Source organism: Castanea sativa, chromosome 8 (genome assembly GCF_040712315.1).
Source record: "Castanea sativa cultivar Marrone di Chiusa Pesio chromosome 8, ASM4071231v1".
NCBI classification, from domain to species: domain Eukaryota; kingdom Viridiplantae; phylum Streptophyta; class Magnoliopsida; order Fagales; family Fagaceae; genus Castanea; species Castanea sativa.
In genome coordinates, this window is record NC_134020.1 from 16403140 (window position 1) to 16422611 (window position 19472).

At 37.0% G+C, this 19472-nt stretch overlaps 2 protein-coding genes across 2 annotated transcripts; one reads left to right on the forward strand and one right to left on the reverse strand.

Moving 5' to 3' along the window:
* Window positions 1-11832: 11832 nt before the first annotated feature.
* Window positions 11833-12294, reverse strand: LOC142605931 (uncharacterized). Its single transcript, XM_075777355.1, has one exon. The coding sequence runs from the start codon at window positions 12292-12294 to the stop codon at window positions 11833-11835; it is 462 nt and encodes a 153-aa protein (XP_075633470.1).
* Window positions 12295-18236: 5942 nt separating this feature from the next.
* Window positions 18237-19272, forward strand: LOC142608419 (VQ motif-containing protein 8, chloroplastic-like). The gene has a single exon (XM_075780194.1). It carries the CDS (start codon window positions 18237-18239, stop codon window positions 18999-19001), a length of 765 nt encoding a protein of 254 aa, XP_075636309.1. The 3' UTR covers window positions 19002-19272.
* Window positions 19273-19472: the final 200 nt, after the last annotated feature.

Here is a 19472-nt window from a genome sequence, read left to right on the forward strand (position 1 = left end):
CACTTTGTTGCACTTTCTCAACAACCAAATAGAATGAAACCCAAATACAAACCTAGAAAAAAAATTAACTTCTAATTCTTCTATATGGATGAGTGTGAGTCCCACTTTCTAGCCTCAAAAACCCAAACCCAAAGGCAAATCAAAGCCTACAACGATGAAGAATTGTTATAGACGTCTATAACAATTATTTAGTTTAGACGTCTATAACAATGCTTTGCTTCGAGTTCAATGACCCACCTGAGACACCTCCATATGCCTCTCCCAAGGCCTCGAAGGTTATGAACGTAGGTCCAATAAGTGATAGTGAGGAGATTTAGAGATTAGGAATAGTACCCATGATCATGAGGAGATCAAAAAGGGAGTTGATGGTGAAATTGGTGATGATTGTTGATAACAAACTAAATGTAGTGGAAATTAAATTAACATGGTGATTTGTTGAAAAATGGGGAAAACCTTTTGCAAGGCAAAAACCTTACCGGGTGAATTTAAGGTCATCACTCCCAAAATCCACTAATCAATAATCAAGCAGTTATAAGTATGAGAAATCTTACCACTATCCTGGATTATCCCAAAATACCAACCTACAGTTGAACCTTCACTCCAATACTCAATTGGACTTGATCTTGTAGTAGCCTTCTTTCCCTTGATGTACAAATCTCCAATCTGTGATTAACCCTTTGTATGGATCCCAATACATGACTAACTCCAGCAACTTGAATGATTGTTGTTGGCTGCAAAGTTCTTCATTTCATAGACGATGAAGATCATGAAGTATTTGGTTATAAAATCCTGTGGCATACAAACGCAGTAACTTCTCACAGAGAAAAATTAAGCTCTTGGTCATTGTGTTCATGTATGACGGTTCTTAAAATAAGCCTTATATATGTCTAGGGTTGTGAGAGAAGAAACCCTAAACAAATACATCAGCATTGACCGAAATTCAGATCTGGAATTTCTAAATTTGTAAAGCTCGATAAATCAAGCTAGTGTTGAGCTGATGTCGAGTTTGCCCATTAAATCTGGATAGATGCCTTCTATCGAGTTATCTATCGAGTTTCAATAAAATAGTTTTTCTCCACTTATTTCTTGGATTAATCTTCATGTCATTAATTCAACCACTTGATATGTATCAAATCCAACTTAGATCTACCCAATTTACAAGTAAAGTGTCTTTTGTTGAAGGATTAGCCAATCACATAGAAAATATGACCCTAACAAGATTGATGAGTGTTGATGACCTCATCTTGCCAGCTTTGACGGAGGTTGGTGGTGTTGGTGATGTCTTTATTTTAGTTAAGTGCAATTAAAAAATCCTACAATTTGGGATAAATTAAGTAGTTGGATAGGAGGGTAGGTTTTGGGGCACGTAGTGGAGCATCGGGAGTGAGATATGAGATTTTAAAATGGAATGGTGCGATTTCATGCTTTTATCTCGCTGACCTATTGATTATCTGCTATGGCTTAATCTCAACGAATTTTGAATTTTTTTATTTTTTTTTTTGGTTATGAACATTCTTCACTCATCATAACCTTTGGTTTTTATTTTTATTATTAGCATGTGAATTCTTTAACCTTGTTGGGGACATATTTTTATGTAATTGGCATATCATTTGACAAAACGTATTTTACTTGTATTTTGGTAAATCTAAGTAGGTTCAAAATGATCATTACAAGTGGTTAAATTGAAGACATGATGATTACTCAAGAACTGCTCAAGAAAAGTGCAAACTGCAAGTCTCAGTACCTCCTCGACAGAAGCTCAATCTATCGAGATTCATTAAAGCTCGACAGATGTCCCGATCGATCGAGCTTACGAGATTCAGTTTATAGCCAGCAACGTTTTTACTCTAAAATGCTATTTGTTTATGAGTTTGTATAATTCTTATTGGACTAGGAAAGCCCAATATTTGTGTAAATCTATTTGCAATAGGAGAGCCCATTAAAGCTCCTATTTAAAGGAGGTGGAAAAAGAAAAACCTAACCCTAGAGAGCTTCATAAGGTTTTCTTTTTGAAACCCTAGCCTCCTTCTATAGAAGAAAGAGTTCTTACTGCATTTCTTGTACGCCTTTGGGTTGTACGCCTTTGGGTTTTATAACCAAGCAAAGTCTCTTGCACCAACATTGAAGATCTTATTGGTGTTTCTATGTGAAGCTGCTGCAATCAAAGGGTTGCTGTGGAGTTAGTCATGTACTGGGATTCGTGCAAAGGAGTAAGCCGCATCTGGGATCCGCGCATTAAATTGGTTAGTCACGTACTTGGGAGCCGTGCATTGAAAGGAGAAATTGTCACTACAGAACAAGTCCAATTGGGTATTGGGGTAAGGGTTCAACTGTAGGTTGGTAAGGTACTTGAGATTCTTTTACTTGTAACCACTTGTTGTGATAATAGTGGAATTTCGGGAGTGGTGACCTTAAATTCACCCAGTGGGGTTTTTGCTGTGTAGGTTTTCCCCATTCATAAACAAATCACCGTATCATTTATTTTCCGCTGCATACTTTTGTTTAATTGGTGATTTGTTTATGCTACCACGCGTTTTGCATGTTAATTTGATTAATTAATAACTTGGCTAATTAATCAACTTAATTCATCACAAGGGGTCAATACGTTTTTGGCCTATCAAGTGGTATCAGAGCAGGCACACTCTAATTAGGGTTTAATCTTTGTTGTGTGATCCATTGACCCCTGTTGTCATGGAAACTCTTGATTGTTTTGATTTTCATAATCTTGTGTTGAATGATGATGATGATATTTAAGATGCCTACTGCAAGCTTTATAATTTTTGTATGAAATCTCTTGAATGTTTTGCAAAATTAAAAGCTAAATTTAAAAAGGTCAAACTTGAAAAAGATGATTTGATTGCAAAATTGGATGAAGCCAATAATTTGAATGAGAATTTTAAAAATCAAATTTCATCACAGGTGGACAAAATTAAGAGTTTGGAAGAGCAACTGGTTGAACTTAAAACTGAAGTTGAAAATTTAACTAGTGTCAAACTTGTTGTTGAGCCTAACTCAAAAGAAAAAGATTTTTATATTCCTCCATTTAAAAGGAATAATGAAGAGTTGAAGGCTAATATTGCTAGGATAGACAAAGGTAAACAATCTAATGTTAATGCTGAAGTTTCTAAACCTATGTCTAAAACTCCTCCTAGGTTGAATAAAAATTCTAAATTTGTCCCCACTTGTCATCATTGTCATATTGTTGGTCATATTAGGCCAAATTGTCCGAAGTTGAGGTCTCTGTCAACCTCTAAGGTCAAACCTCCTTCTAGGAAGCCGAGTAGCTCTAAAACTACTCATTATTGTCACCATTGTGGTGCTTCTGGTCACACTCGGCCTAATTGTTTCAAGTTGTTTCCTCATAAGCGAGTGTCAAATAGGTCTCATCCTTTGTCTAAAGGCTCTGTACCTATTCTTGGTGAGTTATTAAAAGCTTTGAGCTTTTTAACTCAATTTCAGGGGAATTCTAATTCCCCTATGTTCTTTAGTAGTCATATTAGGACACGTGCCTTTTCATCTTCACGGCCAAAGACTCATGCTGTGTGGGTGAGGAAGGATCCTAAGACTTAATTGTCTTTTTTGTTTGGCCTCTGGTTTAATTCTTTCTATCTACAGTAGGACTCTCTTTGCTTGATTTCTTATCTGCTTTTGGAATCATGCTTTCGTGCATCTGCATTTTTTTCTTTCTTGATTTCATGCATATGCATCTTTCTTTTATGCATTGCTTTGCTTTGTCTAACGTGTTTTTGTTTGTTTTTTTTTGTTTTCAGTTTTGCTTTATTTTGTTTTCAAAATAAAAATAAAAAGGAAAAATTCAGAAAAATACAAAAACAGTGTGTGTTTGTGTACATCGGTTCTTGTGAACCTTAAAATGGCCATTGAAACAGAGTTGTCTAAACTTTGTATCTATTGTAGCTTAGATGAGCATCTCTATACACGACTAAGCAAGTGAGTTTTGTGGCTCATAGTTTGTGATGAGTAAGGTTAAGTGATCTCTTGTACTTAACACTCGTATCACTCTTTTTGACGGGTAGGACTAGAAAATCCTAAGAGAAATGCATAAATAACCATCTCACCACTATTACCCGCCAATCATGATATGACATCTGTATGCTTCGGCATAGCAAAAGTGCAATGTCAATGACATCTGTATGCTTCGTCATAGCAAAAGTGCAATGTCAAAAGCTTAACATAATTGAGTATTTCTTTTCTCTCCTTTGTATACCCATGAATGGTTTGCTTAATAAAAAGAAAATATGCAAAGAAATAAAAGCAAAAAGAAAAAAAATGCTTTAAATATGATTGCAAGCGTGTTTTCTAGGAGATGTGAGAGTTATAGGATATACCTCGAAGGTGATAGTCCCCATCAAATAGTTATGATTGTGTGTGAGTTTAAGTGATTTTCTTATATCTCAAATCGTCATAACATAGAGACATTTATGCAATCTTGCAATGTTTTTCACACACAACACGTAATATTCTTTGCTACTTTTGATACATGTGCAGGTACAATGTGATTTGGCCATCACAAGGTTTACATGTGTTGATGTATACTCACTAAACTATCTTGACTTGTTTTTGAAATATAAAATCGGTTAGACTTGTTTAGTGTGTGAGTGTGTGTTTTTGGGAGCTATATGCTTAACTCTTTGTTGGTTGAGAGATGTTTTGAGAGGTTAATATATTGGTTGGATCATTGGCTAAGTTGCATGTTTGATTGCATTCATATCTATGTTTTTCTCTTCTTGAAAAACTGGTTTTAAGCCATCTCGACACCTTCTCAACACCTCTCGATACCTGGCTTATCTGTCGAGCTCTTCTGTTGCATCTTATCGCAATCTCGACACCTCTCGATAGCTAGGTGGATCGATCAAGAAAGTTTGTCCTCTCGATAGCTTCTCGATAGTTGTTCGATCCATCGAGGTCTGCTCGATAGCTCCTTGATACCTCTCGATCCATCGAGATCCTTTGCATGCATTTCATTTTTCTTTGTTTTGCATTTTTTCCTTTGTGTCCATATCATCTTGTTTTTCTTTTTCTTGCAAGTCTATGGTTCCTTGTTCTCCTCATTCCCTCTATATCTGTTTTCAGTCTATCTCCGATCAAGTCTTTTGGCTTTTTATGCCCTTTGACAATCGTGTCAAAAAGGGGAGAATTTTGAGAATTGAATGTCATTCCTTAGGGGGAGTAATAGACTTAGGGGGAGAATTTCATGTTAAAGAGAAGAAAGTTTTTGATGTAACTAAATTAGGGGGAGAGTTAGTTTCATACACATTGATATTGATATTGATATATTTTTGTGTTGTGTATCTTTTTGGTTTTGTAACCATTTTTACATATATGATGCTTATCAAGTGGTATATGTGATGATGTATGTGTTTCACTCTTTATCTCACATGTGTTGTTTCTTTTCTCTTTTTTTACACATGTTTCTTGTTTATTTAACTTGTCATTGTTTTTCACATGGTACTTTGATGTGTTTTGTTTAGTGCCTTCCAGGAAAGACAAGTTAAAGCCAAGTCAAGATTCTGAACCTTCTTCTTGCAACAACTTCCAAGGTTCAGATCTTTTAGACTAGGCTTATTTATTCTATAATCTTGAGTAGAATGTATTCTAGGACATTCAATGTACTCTTGTGGTTTTGTCATGGATTGCCAAAGGGGGAAATTGTTGGGGACATATTTTTATGTAATTGGTATATCCTTTGACAAAATGCACTTTACTTGTATTTAGGTAAATCTAAGTAGGTTCAAGATGATCGTTACAAGTGGTTAAATTGAAGACATGAAGATTACTCAAGAACTGCTCAAGAAAAGTGCAAACTGCCGGTCTCGATATCTCCTCGACAGAAGCTCGATCTGTCAATATTCATTAAAGCTTGACAGATGTCCCAATTGATTGAGCTTACTGGATTCAGTTTATAGCTAGGAACGTTTTTACTCGAAAATGCTATTTGTTTATGGGTTTGTATAATTCTTATTGGATTAGGAAAGCCCAATGTTTGTGTAAATCTATTTGGAATAGGAGAGCCCATTAAAGCTCCTATTTAAAGGAGGTGTAAAAAGAAAAACTCCTAGAGAGATTCATAAGGTTTACTTTTTGAAACCCTAGCCTCCTTCTACAGAAGAAAGAGTTCTTGCTGCGTTTCTTGTACGCCTTTGGGTTTTGTAACCAAGCAAAGTCTCTTGCACCAACATTGAAGATCTTATTGGTGTTTCTATATGAAGCTGCTGCAAATCAACTACAACAATCAAAGGGTTGTTGTGGAGTTAGTCACGTACTAAGATTCGTGCAAAGGAGTAAGCCGCATACTGGGATCCGCACATCAAATTGGTTAGTCACGTACTTGGGAGCCGTGCATTGAAAGGAGAAATTTTCACTACAGAACAAGTCCAATTGGGTATTGGGGTAAGGGTTCAACTGTAGGTTGGTAAGATACTTGGGATTCTTTTACTTGTAACCGCTTGTTGTGATAATAGTGGAATTTCGGGAATGGTGACCTTAAATTCACCCGGTGGGGTTTTTGCCGTGTAGGTTTCCCCCATTCGTAAACAAATCACCATGTCATTTATTTTCCGCTGCATACTTTAGTTTAATTGGTGATTTGTTTGTGCTACCACACGCTTTGCATGTTAATTTAATTAATTAATAACTTGGCTAATTAATCAACTTAATTCATCACAAGGGGCTAATACGTTTTTGGCCTATCAAACCTAATTACATATATCAATAATCAATGTCAAATCTAAAATGTATGTATTATCCATATATCTATTACAATCATTACTTCCCCAACCCCGGCCCTTACAAGTTCAAGTGGATTTATCAATTTGTCAAATCCATGTGTTCACTAATCACTAGTAGCTATGTATGTATGTACATGAGTGAATATGCTTCCTAATTGGTTACTTACAATTTTAAATAAACCCAGCATTTCCAATTTGAAGCGTGAAATTTTCTCACTTGTGTTGTAAACTCAAGCTGGCATGTTTGAGGGCACAAGTGGCACAAGTATCGGCATTTTGTTTAACTGCCTAGTCGCTACATAATAGCATCGATGATTAAAATTGTAAAGATATAAACCAAATGAATACATAAGGTTAAAAGGTTCTTCCAAACTGAATCCAGATAAGATCATTTTCATTTATATAATATAAGTTCATAATCACATGACTAATAATATATAGTTACACAACTTTTATAGTAGTAATATAATAGTTAGAGCAATTCTATTGTAATGTTCTTAAAATTCCAATCAATCATAGTTAAATGAAATGTTCAAATTTGAACACATAATCAACATTTAAATCAATATATTATATGCTAAAATACAAAGTTCACCTTTTAAGTTTGACTGAAATTTATTTAAATTCTCTAACTTTACTTTCATTCAATTAATTCATTTAAGTTTTAAATTTAATTGATTCAAGCATTCAGTTCAATTTCATTAAAAAAACATTTTAAAAAAAAATAGAATAAAATTTCTTACACAAAAAAAAAATTATAATTTTTTTTAATTTTATTAGAAACAAATTCTTAATGGAATTAGATTAAGAGTTTGAATTGAATAAATTTGAAATTTAAAAAACTTAATTAAACAAAAAAAAAATTAAAAGCCTAAAATGAATTTAGTTAAACTTAGAGAATGTAATTTACATTTTAACTTTTATTACATTTACTAACACTATTTTGGTATTCATTTTAAGAGAATTATCACACGCATTTAAAACACAGGTGAATGATCTCAAGAGGGGGGGGGGGGGGGGAAGAAGAGAGAAAAAAATAGTATATACATTGATAGTTTTTTTTTTTTTTTTTGAAAACGAGGCATTCATTCATTCACCATCATGTAAAGAATCTTGGTACAAAGCCTTCACTGCAGGTGGTGGTGAGTCCTCTATCCAACAGACTACATCACTAATATTTTTTGCATACTTAGCTAAAGAATGCACAACCATAATCCCCCCTTTCTTAATACAACTTATTGAAGCCCGCTACATCCCATTCAAGTAAGCACAAATATCCTCTCATTCATGTCCAAGCAAGGAATTATGGCAAGACAAACCCGAGATAGCTGTCATCACTGTGCTGTTATCGCCCTCAATTACAAGCTCTAAAAATCTAGCTTCCATGGCAAAAACCACTACTTGTCGACTAGCCAAAGCTTCTACCTCTTCACTATTTCTCACGTAGGGCCCCTTAGCTGACATCCCAGCCACTACTTCCCCCTGTGCATTCTAGATTATTGCTCCAATTCCAGAACTCTACTACTCCGTGAACACAACTGCATCAAAATTCAACTTATACATAGTCTGTGGTGAAGGCTTCCAATGGTAGCCGCTTGAAGTTGTGTTCGAAACAACCAGCTGCTCCTGCGCCTTTCTATACTCGTCTAGGTAGTCTGCTGCACGTCTGTTTAGCCAGAAAGGATTCTTCATATGTCCGCCATGCACCAACGTGTTCCTTTGATTCCACACAGTCCAAGCTTGCACCACAAAAAGCTCCATTCCAACTACATCAAGTCTGTTCATCAATGCCTCAAAAAGCTACATAAAATCATGAAAGTTAGTAGCATATTTCTGCATCATGGTGGAACTGCCAGCCCACACATCTTGGCCTGCTAGACATTCCCAAAGAGCATGAATCACGGTCTCTAGAGCTCTTTGACAGCAAAGGCATAAATTTTCTCTAATAATATTTCTTTTGGCTAAATTTACTCGAGTTGGCAGTATCTTATGACAAGCCCCCAAACAAATACCTTCAATTTGTTAGGCACCCTTACTCTCCACAGTTTCTTCCATAGTTGCTGCCTAGAACCTGTTGAACTTTCAACCCACATGATACCTGGATCTAACTATGTAAACACCTTCTTTATTATGCAGCCACACCACAACATTAGTCACACGACATCATGCCCTTCCACCCTTGTAATTTTTTCCAAACTCTATCCTTTAGATAGGAAAAAGTTTGATACTTTGCCCTTCACCCCTAGCAATGACACAATCTCTGCTTTTTTCCTTCTTGAGTGTTACTGCTGAAATAGACCAAGGATTTCTCCATATTAATGCATTGGCCAAAAGCATTAGCATAGGTTTATAAAACTTCATTAATCACCCCAACCTCTCCACTAGTGGCTCGACAAAAAATTATTGAATCATCAGCAAACATTAGATTTGATACTCTAGGTGCCCTTCGACATATAGAAACTCCCCTGATATGCCCATCCAGCTCTGCTTTTTCTAATAATGAAGTGAATCCTTCAGTACATAATAGGAACAGGTATGGAGAAAGGGGATCCCCTTGCCGGATTCCTCTTATTGGCCATATAGTCCATATTTTTTTCCATTAATGAGAATGGAAAATGAGGGAGTGGTTACACACCCCATCACCCACTAAATCCATTTGTCTAGAAATCCCAATTTAATCATTCTGCCTTGCAGAAAATTCCACTCAACACGGTTATATGCTTTACTGATATCAAGCTTCAATGCCAATGATCCTGTTTTTCCTTTTTCCGGGAATGCATAGAATGTAAAACTTCATTAGCCACCACCACATTGTCAGTAATAAGCCTCCCTGGCACAAAAGCTCTCTATGTAGGAGATATAACAGATGGCAGAATCTCTTTCAACTTGTTAGTCAGTGCTTTGGAAATAATTTTATAAATTACATTGCACAAACTAATTGGCCTAAAATCAGACATTCTCTCAGGAGATTTAATTTTAGGTATCAATACAATATTAGTGTGGTTTATATTAGGCCCCATAACACTAGAATGTAAATAGTCTAACATTGCATTAACTACATTGTCACCCACTATATGCCAAAACTTTTGGTCGAAAAGAGCATTCATACCATCAAGTCCAAGCGCCTTTGTTGGTTCCATTTGGAACACCGCCATCTTAATTTCATCAGCAGTAAAATCACTGGACAATATCTGCTGCATATCTGGGGTCACTTTATGCTTCACTGTGCTAAGACAATCATCAACCTGAGTACAAGTACATGCATGAAACAAGTTCTCAAAATAATTTATTGCTACCTGAGAAATATTATCCACCTCCTCCACCCAATCTCCATAAGAATTTTTTACACCCTGAATATAATTTCTCCTCTGCCGTTGTGATGCTTTAGAGTGAAAAAATTTTGTATTCTTGTCTCCATGCTAAAGCCAAGAAACTCTAGATCTTTGTGCCCAAAAAATCTCTTGTTTCATCAATAAATCACCTAACACCTTTCTCACCTCCAAGAATTCTACCCTTGAAGCTTCCGTAATCACCACCATGTTCAAATTTTCCAATCTGTTCGGTCTGGCCTTAGAAAATCCCCAAGCTCACAATTGATCCCCACAGTTTTGAATTTTTTGCTTGATACCTACCGACATGTGCCTTACGTCCATGCTTCTTTAACAATAGCCTCACAAATTTATGTGTGTGGAGAACAATTGGCAAGTGGTCCGAAGCATGAAGGGTCAAATGCACCACTAAACTCAGCTGAAATTTTTCTTTCCATTCCCTCGTTGCAACAACTCTGTCTAACCGGATTCTGGTTTCTACCTCTCTTGGTCGCTTATTATTCCAAGTATAAGGATATCTCTTAAAGCCCAAGTCCTCCAAATGACATGCCTCCATTACAGCCCGAAAATCTTCAACTTGGCTTACTTGTGTTAGCCGTTTACTGAGCTTTTCAGAAGACTGGAGAAAAGCATTAAATTCTCCGATACATAGCCAAGGACCCTCCACAAAAGACTTTAAATGGTTTAGTAACTCCCAAGACTTAGAACCGTCTTCCTCCTTCACTTTTTTTAGCACATGATAATTAGTGAAATTGATCAAGTCCATCCTAATATCATCCTTCCACAATAAAGCCAACCCTCGACTCAAATCAGGTTTCTTCACAATGATTTTATTTTGATAAGGCAATTCACCATACATTTTTTCAAAACCCTCCGTATCTAGTCATGTCTCCATAAGAAAACACACATTGGGAGCTTGTTCCGTAACAATCTTGCGAAGGCTACGACCTGTCCAAGGGTTCCCAAGCTCTTGGCAGTTCCAACTTAGCAACCTCATTGCCTTTGGTAAGGGTGGTCAGCCACCCTCGTCGATTCACCGTCATTACTTCGACATAATTTCTCTTGCTTCACTCTTTGTGCTTCCTTTTCTTCATATGATAAAACAGCCTGTGTTTCAATAAAGCTTCCTCTCTTTCCAAGAAAAGAAGTATACGTGGGCCTTATAAGACTTCCAAGCCCATAATCGATCCTCATAATCCTGGTCCACATTGACTTTAGTTTAGGCTGTGCTGGTCCATGTAGATTCAGCCCAATCTGCTCATCCGCGATATTAGCATTATCTCTATCTGATTGTGACTTTGGACTCTCATAAGCTATTGCTGTGTTTGTATTATAGAATAATTATTATCATTGTCCACAACTCCTTTATCCCCAGTAGTACTCCTCTGCTGAATTTCTGTATTCATCTCATGTAATTCAACATTATCCACGTGCTTTGAAGTATCCATTCCTAACTTCTCAGACTTCACTACTTGAATTTCAATATCTATTCCATGATTTTCGTCTGTACTCCTCATCCAATCATGCAAGTCAGGCTCCATATTGGTAATCTACCTCCCCCCCATGTTTTTCAATTGCATAATGGCTCGCATAGTGACGTAAGTCATGCCCATGAATACCACAGTAATAACAAAAAACTAGTAACCTTTCATATTTAAATTTTACCCAACTGCGTTCTCCATCTGAATCTTCAATGAATCCTCCCCGCCTCAATAGTTTAGAAACCGGTAGCGCAACCCTTACCCTCATAAAACAATTCAGTGTATCCTGCCCCTCCGTTTCTCCACATCTTCCACCATACCTAGTGTACTGCTAATCGCTATTGTTACTTGTGGAGACACCATATCAAATGGAGCCCCCCAAACTTGGATCCATAAGGATGCATGATCTAATTTGACATTACTCATAGTCATCCCTTTCTGCCATCGCTTGAGTAAAAGCAGTTGGTTATCAAAACTCCATGGTCCCTCTTTCAACACACGGTTTAAATCAAAATCTGTTTGGAACTTGAACTGGAACAAATTTGATCCAACCTCTACAATCTTCAACGCAATATTCATGCCCCATGCTTTAGGTATTGTACTCATAGCCGCCATTTTGTTAAAAGCCATGTATGTAAAAAATTTTCCAATGAGACTCAAATTGCAGCTCCCAATCTCGGCTAATCTACCCTCATCAGATATAACAATAATCTCTTCTTCCTCAAATGTTAATTTCATGTTTTACATGCTATCAATCACAAAAGCTTAGATTTGTGTTCAAAACCACAAGAGCTGTTTAGACCCTAAATTAAAAAATTACGGTTTGGTTGATTTTACTCTAACTTATCTAAGTGCAGAAACAATAGTAAATGAAATGCAATGAACCGATACTAATCTAGTGCATAAACAAGAACAACATACAATAAAAATAAAGCACAAGAGTAAGGGAAGAGATATGCAAACACAAGATAACACGGCGATGTGTTATCGAAGAGGAAATCGAAGAACTTGGCAAAAAACCTCTTCAGTGCCCTTCAAGCGTTAATCGATCCACTAGAGAATAAAGTTGGAGTACACGAATAACAAAAGACCCTCTAAGCCTAGTCTACCCAATGTACTTGAGCTCTTTAAGCTCCTGCTACCAATGGACTTCATGGAGTCATGTCTTCTCTAGCTTTCCGGATCCTGCAATACACCCCGATTGCATTTGCCAAGCCTCACCAGCTTCTTTTAGCAAATCTCCAATGCTTCCCAAGCTCCAAAATACTCTCTACACTTTGAAAAGGTGTGGGTTGTATTTGGGTACAAATCTCCTCTCAAGGTATGACAATGGGAGAGGGAAGGAGAAGAGGCTAGGATGATTTCTCACTAAGGATTAGTAGCTCTCTCTCTAAAAGATGGGTGTGTGTGTTGTAGAAAACCTATCTTGGGTTTTTCTCTCTAAATGGTCTCCTTACACATTTGTGGGTAATGAGGGTATATATAGTATGGGTGAAAGGTAAGAAAGTCACACTTAAAAAACCTCCAAGTAGAGAGTTTCACGGGTATCTCACAGCAAGGCCTTACCTGCGAGACAGTCGCAAAATCTTCCAGGCTGGCACGACTGTTCAGCTTCTAGCATGTGCTTCTCATGTGACTCTTTCGCGGGTTAGCTTCTAGCAAGACAGTCGCGAAATCCACTGATTCTTCATTTTATGCTCGATTTTTCACCAACTTAATACTAAACCCAATACAATAAAATCTCACAAAATACCAAGAACAAATTAAAGCAAATACAACACTTTTTGTCATGGAATAAAGCCAACATAAAACATAGCTGTAAATCACAACTTTACAATCTCCCCCTTTGGCTATTCCATGACAAAACACCCTATAACAGACTCTAGACTTAAACCTGAGTTTGGGAACAATGGTAAAACTCACTCATACCTAAATCTAGAAGATTTGAAGCACTTGGAACATATATACCTGTAACCTGAAACACTTGCACAAAACACATTAGACCCTCAAGGTAAAGCAAGTAACAAAATGACAAGTATAATGTAACAAGTAAAATACGATCAAGTAAACATGATGTGAAACATATGAGTAACTTGATCATACACTAAAATAGTCATGTGGAGATGACTACAATGATCATATAGCAAAACAAATGATCATCCGAACATGTAATCATTAAAGCACAAAGACATAAGAATGTATGCATGTCCAACACACAACCAATGAAAAACACCAAAGTATTTTGTGAATTAGCCTTTGGCTTTTTGAGGCACCATACATTTCAATACAAGTTGCTTTCCCTTTTTCCTAGTCAAATACTAGTATGTGCGATGGCTTTTGTAGCTCAATATCTCTTTTAGAGATTTGACATTTGATGAGCTCTTTAAGCAAAAGCATAAAAACGTGGGAAATGATATAGGAACAAGTCTATGCATGTATCAAGACCAACAAGACTATTGATTAATCATTCATGATAAGCTTGAAGATCGATTTACAACAATCACACATAGATTTCAAGATTTTTCTCACAAAGATAGATGTGCATACAAAACAAGCTAAGCTCGTAAATGCACTACACCATTAGTACGAAGGTACTAGGCCAAACTCACATGTGAAATATGCTTAAACATGCACGATCAAACTTTTTGAATTTTTCACTTTTTATGTGGTTTTGGATTTTTACACACACAAAAAAAAGACATAAAAATAAGATCAAAAGCATAAACAAAACAATGCATATAAATAAATGCAAGATGCATAAATGCACGACAATGAAGCATCTAATGCATGAGATTTCCTACAAAGATCGAAAGAATAAAATCAAGGACCAAACGAGCAAAATCTCAACCATAGGAACCCTTCCTCATCCAAACGGAATGATTGGTTGGAATGAGTGTCTCATGGAAGTGAGACGAGGGCTGGAAGAATGAGAACCGGAGATGCACATAGACAAGGAGGTAAGAATATCAAAAATTTTCTTTAACAACTTACCATTTTCCTCTAAAACCGATTTAGCATTTAAAGCACAACATCCAAGAAGCTCAAGTTTCTCTTTTCTTTTGATTCTTTTAAGAGCTTGAAACTTAGAGCAATGAGGTCTTATATGACCAAAAGCACCACAATGGTGACAAATAATGGGTTTAGGTCCACTAGGCTTTTTAGGGAGGGATCTAGCAACAAGGTTTTGTTCTCTCTTCAAATTGGGACATCGAGGTCTTATATGACTGATCACACCGCAATGGTGGTAAGTTGGAACAAACTTAGATTCATTCAAAACCTTAGGTTGAGACCTAAACAAAGGCTTTGGCTTAAGAGCCTCTCTCTCCACATTTTGGTCTCTTTTGTGTGGAGGAATCTACACCGATTTGTCTTTAGTGGTAGAACTCACACTAGGCACAAAATCGGGTACCATAACATGATTGCAACAAATATTTTCATCATTTTTAACACTTGGTTTTGCAATCAAACACTTGGCATGCATCTTAAAAGATTCATTTTCACATTTTAACTCATCAACAAGTTTGTTAGACAAAACAAGTTTAGCATCCAATTCCATATTCAAACATTCAAACTCTTTTAGCTTTTCAAGAGAATTTTCAGTAAGCTTCTTATACTTTTCAACCAATTTATTGGATTCATTGAGCTTAGCCATCAAATCATCCTTTTCACTAGTGAACTTACTCAAATTCTCATGAAACTTCTTAACATTTTTCTTCAAGAGTTTTGACATTTGGAATATTAATAACAACACCCATAGATTCATGTAACATGTCATCACAATATTGAGAATTATACTCATAGAGGCATTTTCACAAACACGTGGCATGTTACAATCAACAACATCCATAGAAGCATACAAAGCATTATCCATGGCAAAACACACAAAGGGATCAAGGATCACACTTCGGTAATGAAACCACAACAAGTGTATCCGCTCTGATACCAATTGAAAGCTCGGATTTATGTTAAAAATCACAAGAGATGTTTAGACCCCAAATTAAAAAATTACGGCTTGGTCGATTTTACTTTAACTTATCTAAGTGCAGAAACAAGAGTAAATGAAGCGCAATTAACCGATACTACTATAGTGCATAAACATGAACCACAAAAAATAAAAGTAAAGTACAAGAGTAAGGAAGAGAGATGGAAACACAAGATAACACGACGATGTGTTATCGAAGAGGAAATAAAGAACTCGGCGAAAAACCTCTCCGTCGCCCTCCAAGCGTTTATCGATCCACTAGAAAATAAAGTTGGAGTACACAAATAATAAAAGACCCTCCAAGCCTAATCTACCCAATGTACTTGAGCCCTCCAAGCTCCTGCTACCAACGGACTTCAAGGAGTCATGTCTTTTCTAACTTTCCGGATCCCGCAATACACCTCGATTGCATCCGTCAAGCCTCACCGGCTTCTTTTGGCAAATCACCAAAGCTTCCCAAGCTCCAAAACACTCTGAAAAGGTGTGGGTTGTGTTTGGGTACAAATCTCTTCTCAAGGTATGACAATGGGAGAGGGAAGGAGAAGAGGCGATGATGATTTCTCACTAAGGATTAATAGCTCTCTCTCTCTCTAAAAGATGGGTGTGTGTGTTATAGAAAACCTATCTAGGGTTTTTCTCTCTGAATGGCCTCCTTACACATTTGTGAGTAATGAGGGTATATATAGTATGGGTGAAAGGTAAGAAAGTCACACTTTAAAAACCTCCAGGTAAAAAGTTTCGTGGGTATCTCGCGGGAAGGCCTTACCCGCGAGATAGTCGCGAAATCCTCTAGGCTGGCACAACTCTTCAGCTTCCAGCATGTGCTTTTCACGTGGCTCTTTCTCGAGTTAGCTTCTAGCGAGACAGTCGCAAAATTCACTGATTCTTCATTTTATGCTCGATTCTTCACCAACTTAATACTAAACCCAATACAATAAAAATCCCACAAAATACAAAAACAAATTAAAGAAAATACAACACTTTTTGTCATGGAATAATGCCAAATAAAATATAGTTGTAAATCACAACTTTACAAATCACGTCTTTAGCCATTAGGAATCAAGTAAAAAAAATTGTAAAAGCAAGCCCTCAGTGTTAAAACTAAGGGAGGGAGTGTCTCGTTTTTGCAAAACGAGAGAGAGAAGCTCCTATGTGAGAGGAGAGAAGGACTTCTATGTCCCTCCCCCTTAAAAAATTAAAAAAATTAAAAAAAAAAAAAAAAACCCTATTACTCTAGACAACTACGGTGCATCTGTGGAGCCAACGAAGACGCCGAAGTGAACAACTAATTGTAGCGTCCAAAAGCTTCTAACCGCTAAACTCTAATATTTCAATACATTATATCATGAGAATAAATTGGGTCAGGAGCTGGCGTAAAAGGGCTATTTTACGCCAGCCAATCCTAACCCGCCACGTCAGCAAAACACTTTATTTTCAATACACTGAAAACACAAAACTATTACCCAATTAAAACCCATCAGCCCTCTCAAACACAACAGAACAACACCTTCAGACTTCAGACCTGGTGCACGGCAAACCCAAATCTCATCTCCTCCTCCGCCTCCTCACACCGGAGCTCCACCCCGTCACAGATGCTGCCGCTCATGTTGTTTCTAGAGCTGGCAAAATCTGTTGGAGCCGTCACAAGTGTGGTGTCGCAACTCAAGGTGTGTTTTTTCTATGATTTGTTATTCCCCAAATTTTAGATTTCGAAATATTGATGGATTTGGATAATTTTTTGGATATCAATCACTTGATTTGGTATGGATTTTGCTTTTCCAGCTAGCCTAGGTTCTTATGAATTTTTTTTCGACTCCAAATCATGATTCCAGCAACAACTCCATCGACGACTGTGGCGGGGTGGAGCTCCGGTGTGAGGAGGAGGAGGATATTTTAATTTTATGCTTAGAGCCTAGATGGCTCAGAGCATTGTTCTGTTTATATTTTAATTCATAAGAACGCGTCGTTCTGTTTATGGCTCAGAAGTCAGAGCCCAGATGGTTGCACAGTGGCATCAGCAGCAGCAGATGAAACACTGAAATTCTGGAATGTCTTTGGAGCCCCCTAAGTTGCAAAACCTGCTCCAAAAGCAAACCCCGAGCCCTTTTCCCATGTAAATCGTATCCGATAGTGAAATTACTCAACAACAGGGCCAAGGAAAAACGCCAATCCGAATTAAATTTTACTTTTTTTTTTGTTTGTTTGTTTGTTTGAAGAAAGATAGTGATGTAAAGTTTTACTTTTTTGCTGAATGTGTAAAGATACATTATTTCTTTGGAAGGGTGTTACTCCTTTTATTTCTTTATTAATCCAATCAGATGTATTGTAGTGCTTAGTCTTTTTGGTACTGCTTCTGCAGATCCTTGTATGGCTGTAACTCTCTTTTCTGGTTTAATGAAATTCAAGTCCACTTTCAAAAAAAACTCGAGAAAATTTTGTGTTGTATTCTCCTAATTTTTCTTAGTGAAAACTTTTGCCTCAAAAAAAAAATAAAAAAATTGTTATGCTGATGTGGTGGGTCAGGATTGGCTGGCGTAAAACAGCCCTTTTACGCCAGCTCCTGACCCAATTTATTCTCTTATATCATACTCTTTTTTATATGTATGTATAAAATATGTATATATGTATGAATGTCAACGGTCCGAATCGCTGGCTATAAAAATCTTCTTCATCTCTATCTCAAACAAACCTCCTATATATGCTCTATACTCTCTTTTTCTTCCTCTTCATCTCAACAAACCATTCCATTATTTATATAAGACAGCCTTTTCTTTTTTCCATATTTGGATCAAAGAAAATCTCAACAATGAGCCCTCCAAAGTTTCATGTTGATCATCATGATGAGGTTCCAAGGTGGGAGATGATCAAAGGTCCATGTCCATCTCCATTGAAGATCAAGAAGGAGTCTCATGTCATTCACAAACCATCTTTTTCTTCGTCACCTTCTTCGGTTTCTGATTGTATTGCTACCACAATGTACAGGCAGCAACAGAGGCAACCGGTTATTATATACACTCATTCTCCGAAGATTATCCACACTGAGGCTCGGGATTTCATGGCTCTTGTCCAGAAGCTCACGGGTCAGACAGGATCCAACGATGATGATGATCAAGCTGCTACACTGCCAAAAGCCCAGAAGAGTGAGAAGAGTTTGTGTGCGAAAGGAAATGATCATAATAAGGTGATGAAGCCTGTTGGGCATGATGATAATGAGTCATCTTCTGCTCTTACCGATGAAAATTGTGGTGACATTAAGTCAAGTTCGTCATCCTTTTCACCAATTCTAGACCAAAACAATCCATATTTTGCTGATATTCCTTTGTTTACCCCGAATTCAACTAATTTCTTCTGCTCACCTGGGCCGGTTTATAGATATCCTGATTCAGCTTTCGTGTCTCCAAACATAGGCAACTTGATGTCACCATCTGTTATAGAATTTATAAAAGGGCTACCAGATCATTGAGATGGAGTGGACTGTTTTAGGTATTGGATTGAAGGGGCTTAAGTCAGTTTGTTTGCAAATTGCAATTTTTCCTTTGCGTTGTTCATAGATTTGTTTTTGTTTTTGTTTATGTTTCTGTTTTTTATGTTTCCAATGTTATAGATATCGGTCAGATAGAGGTTAGATAGCATCGGATGTGACTTATCAAGAAATATATTTGATTCTTTGGCCACCAAAGGGAAGATTGATCTCCCTCTCCTGATAGGTGGGGCATTGATTTCTAATAAATAGCGTAGTGTACGCTTTTGAAGATCAAGCTTTCATGCACATCTATCTATTGCTCTTCTTCCTTATTACATCTTCATGTCTTGGGACTGGTAGGATCCATTGAGAGTGCAATTTATTTCCGGGAAAAAATAATACCATCAGTAATTAGTGGTGGAGCCGATACCATTTTTCAAGGGAGGAAAAATAGTGGGTTAATCCCACGCT

Excerpts from the sequence above, each read along its gene's own strand:
- LOC142605931 (XM_075777355.1), bottom strand. The coding sequence starts at position 12,294 with ATGAAATTAACATTTGAGGAAGAAGAGATTATTGTTATATCTGATGAG.
- LOC142608419 (XM_075780194.1), top strand. The coding sequence starts at position 18,237 with ATGCTCTATACTCTCTTTTTCTTCCTCTTCATCTCAACAAACCATTCC.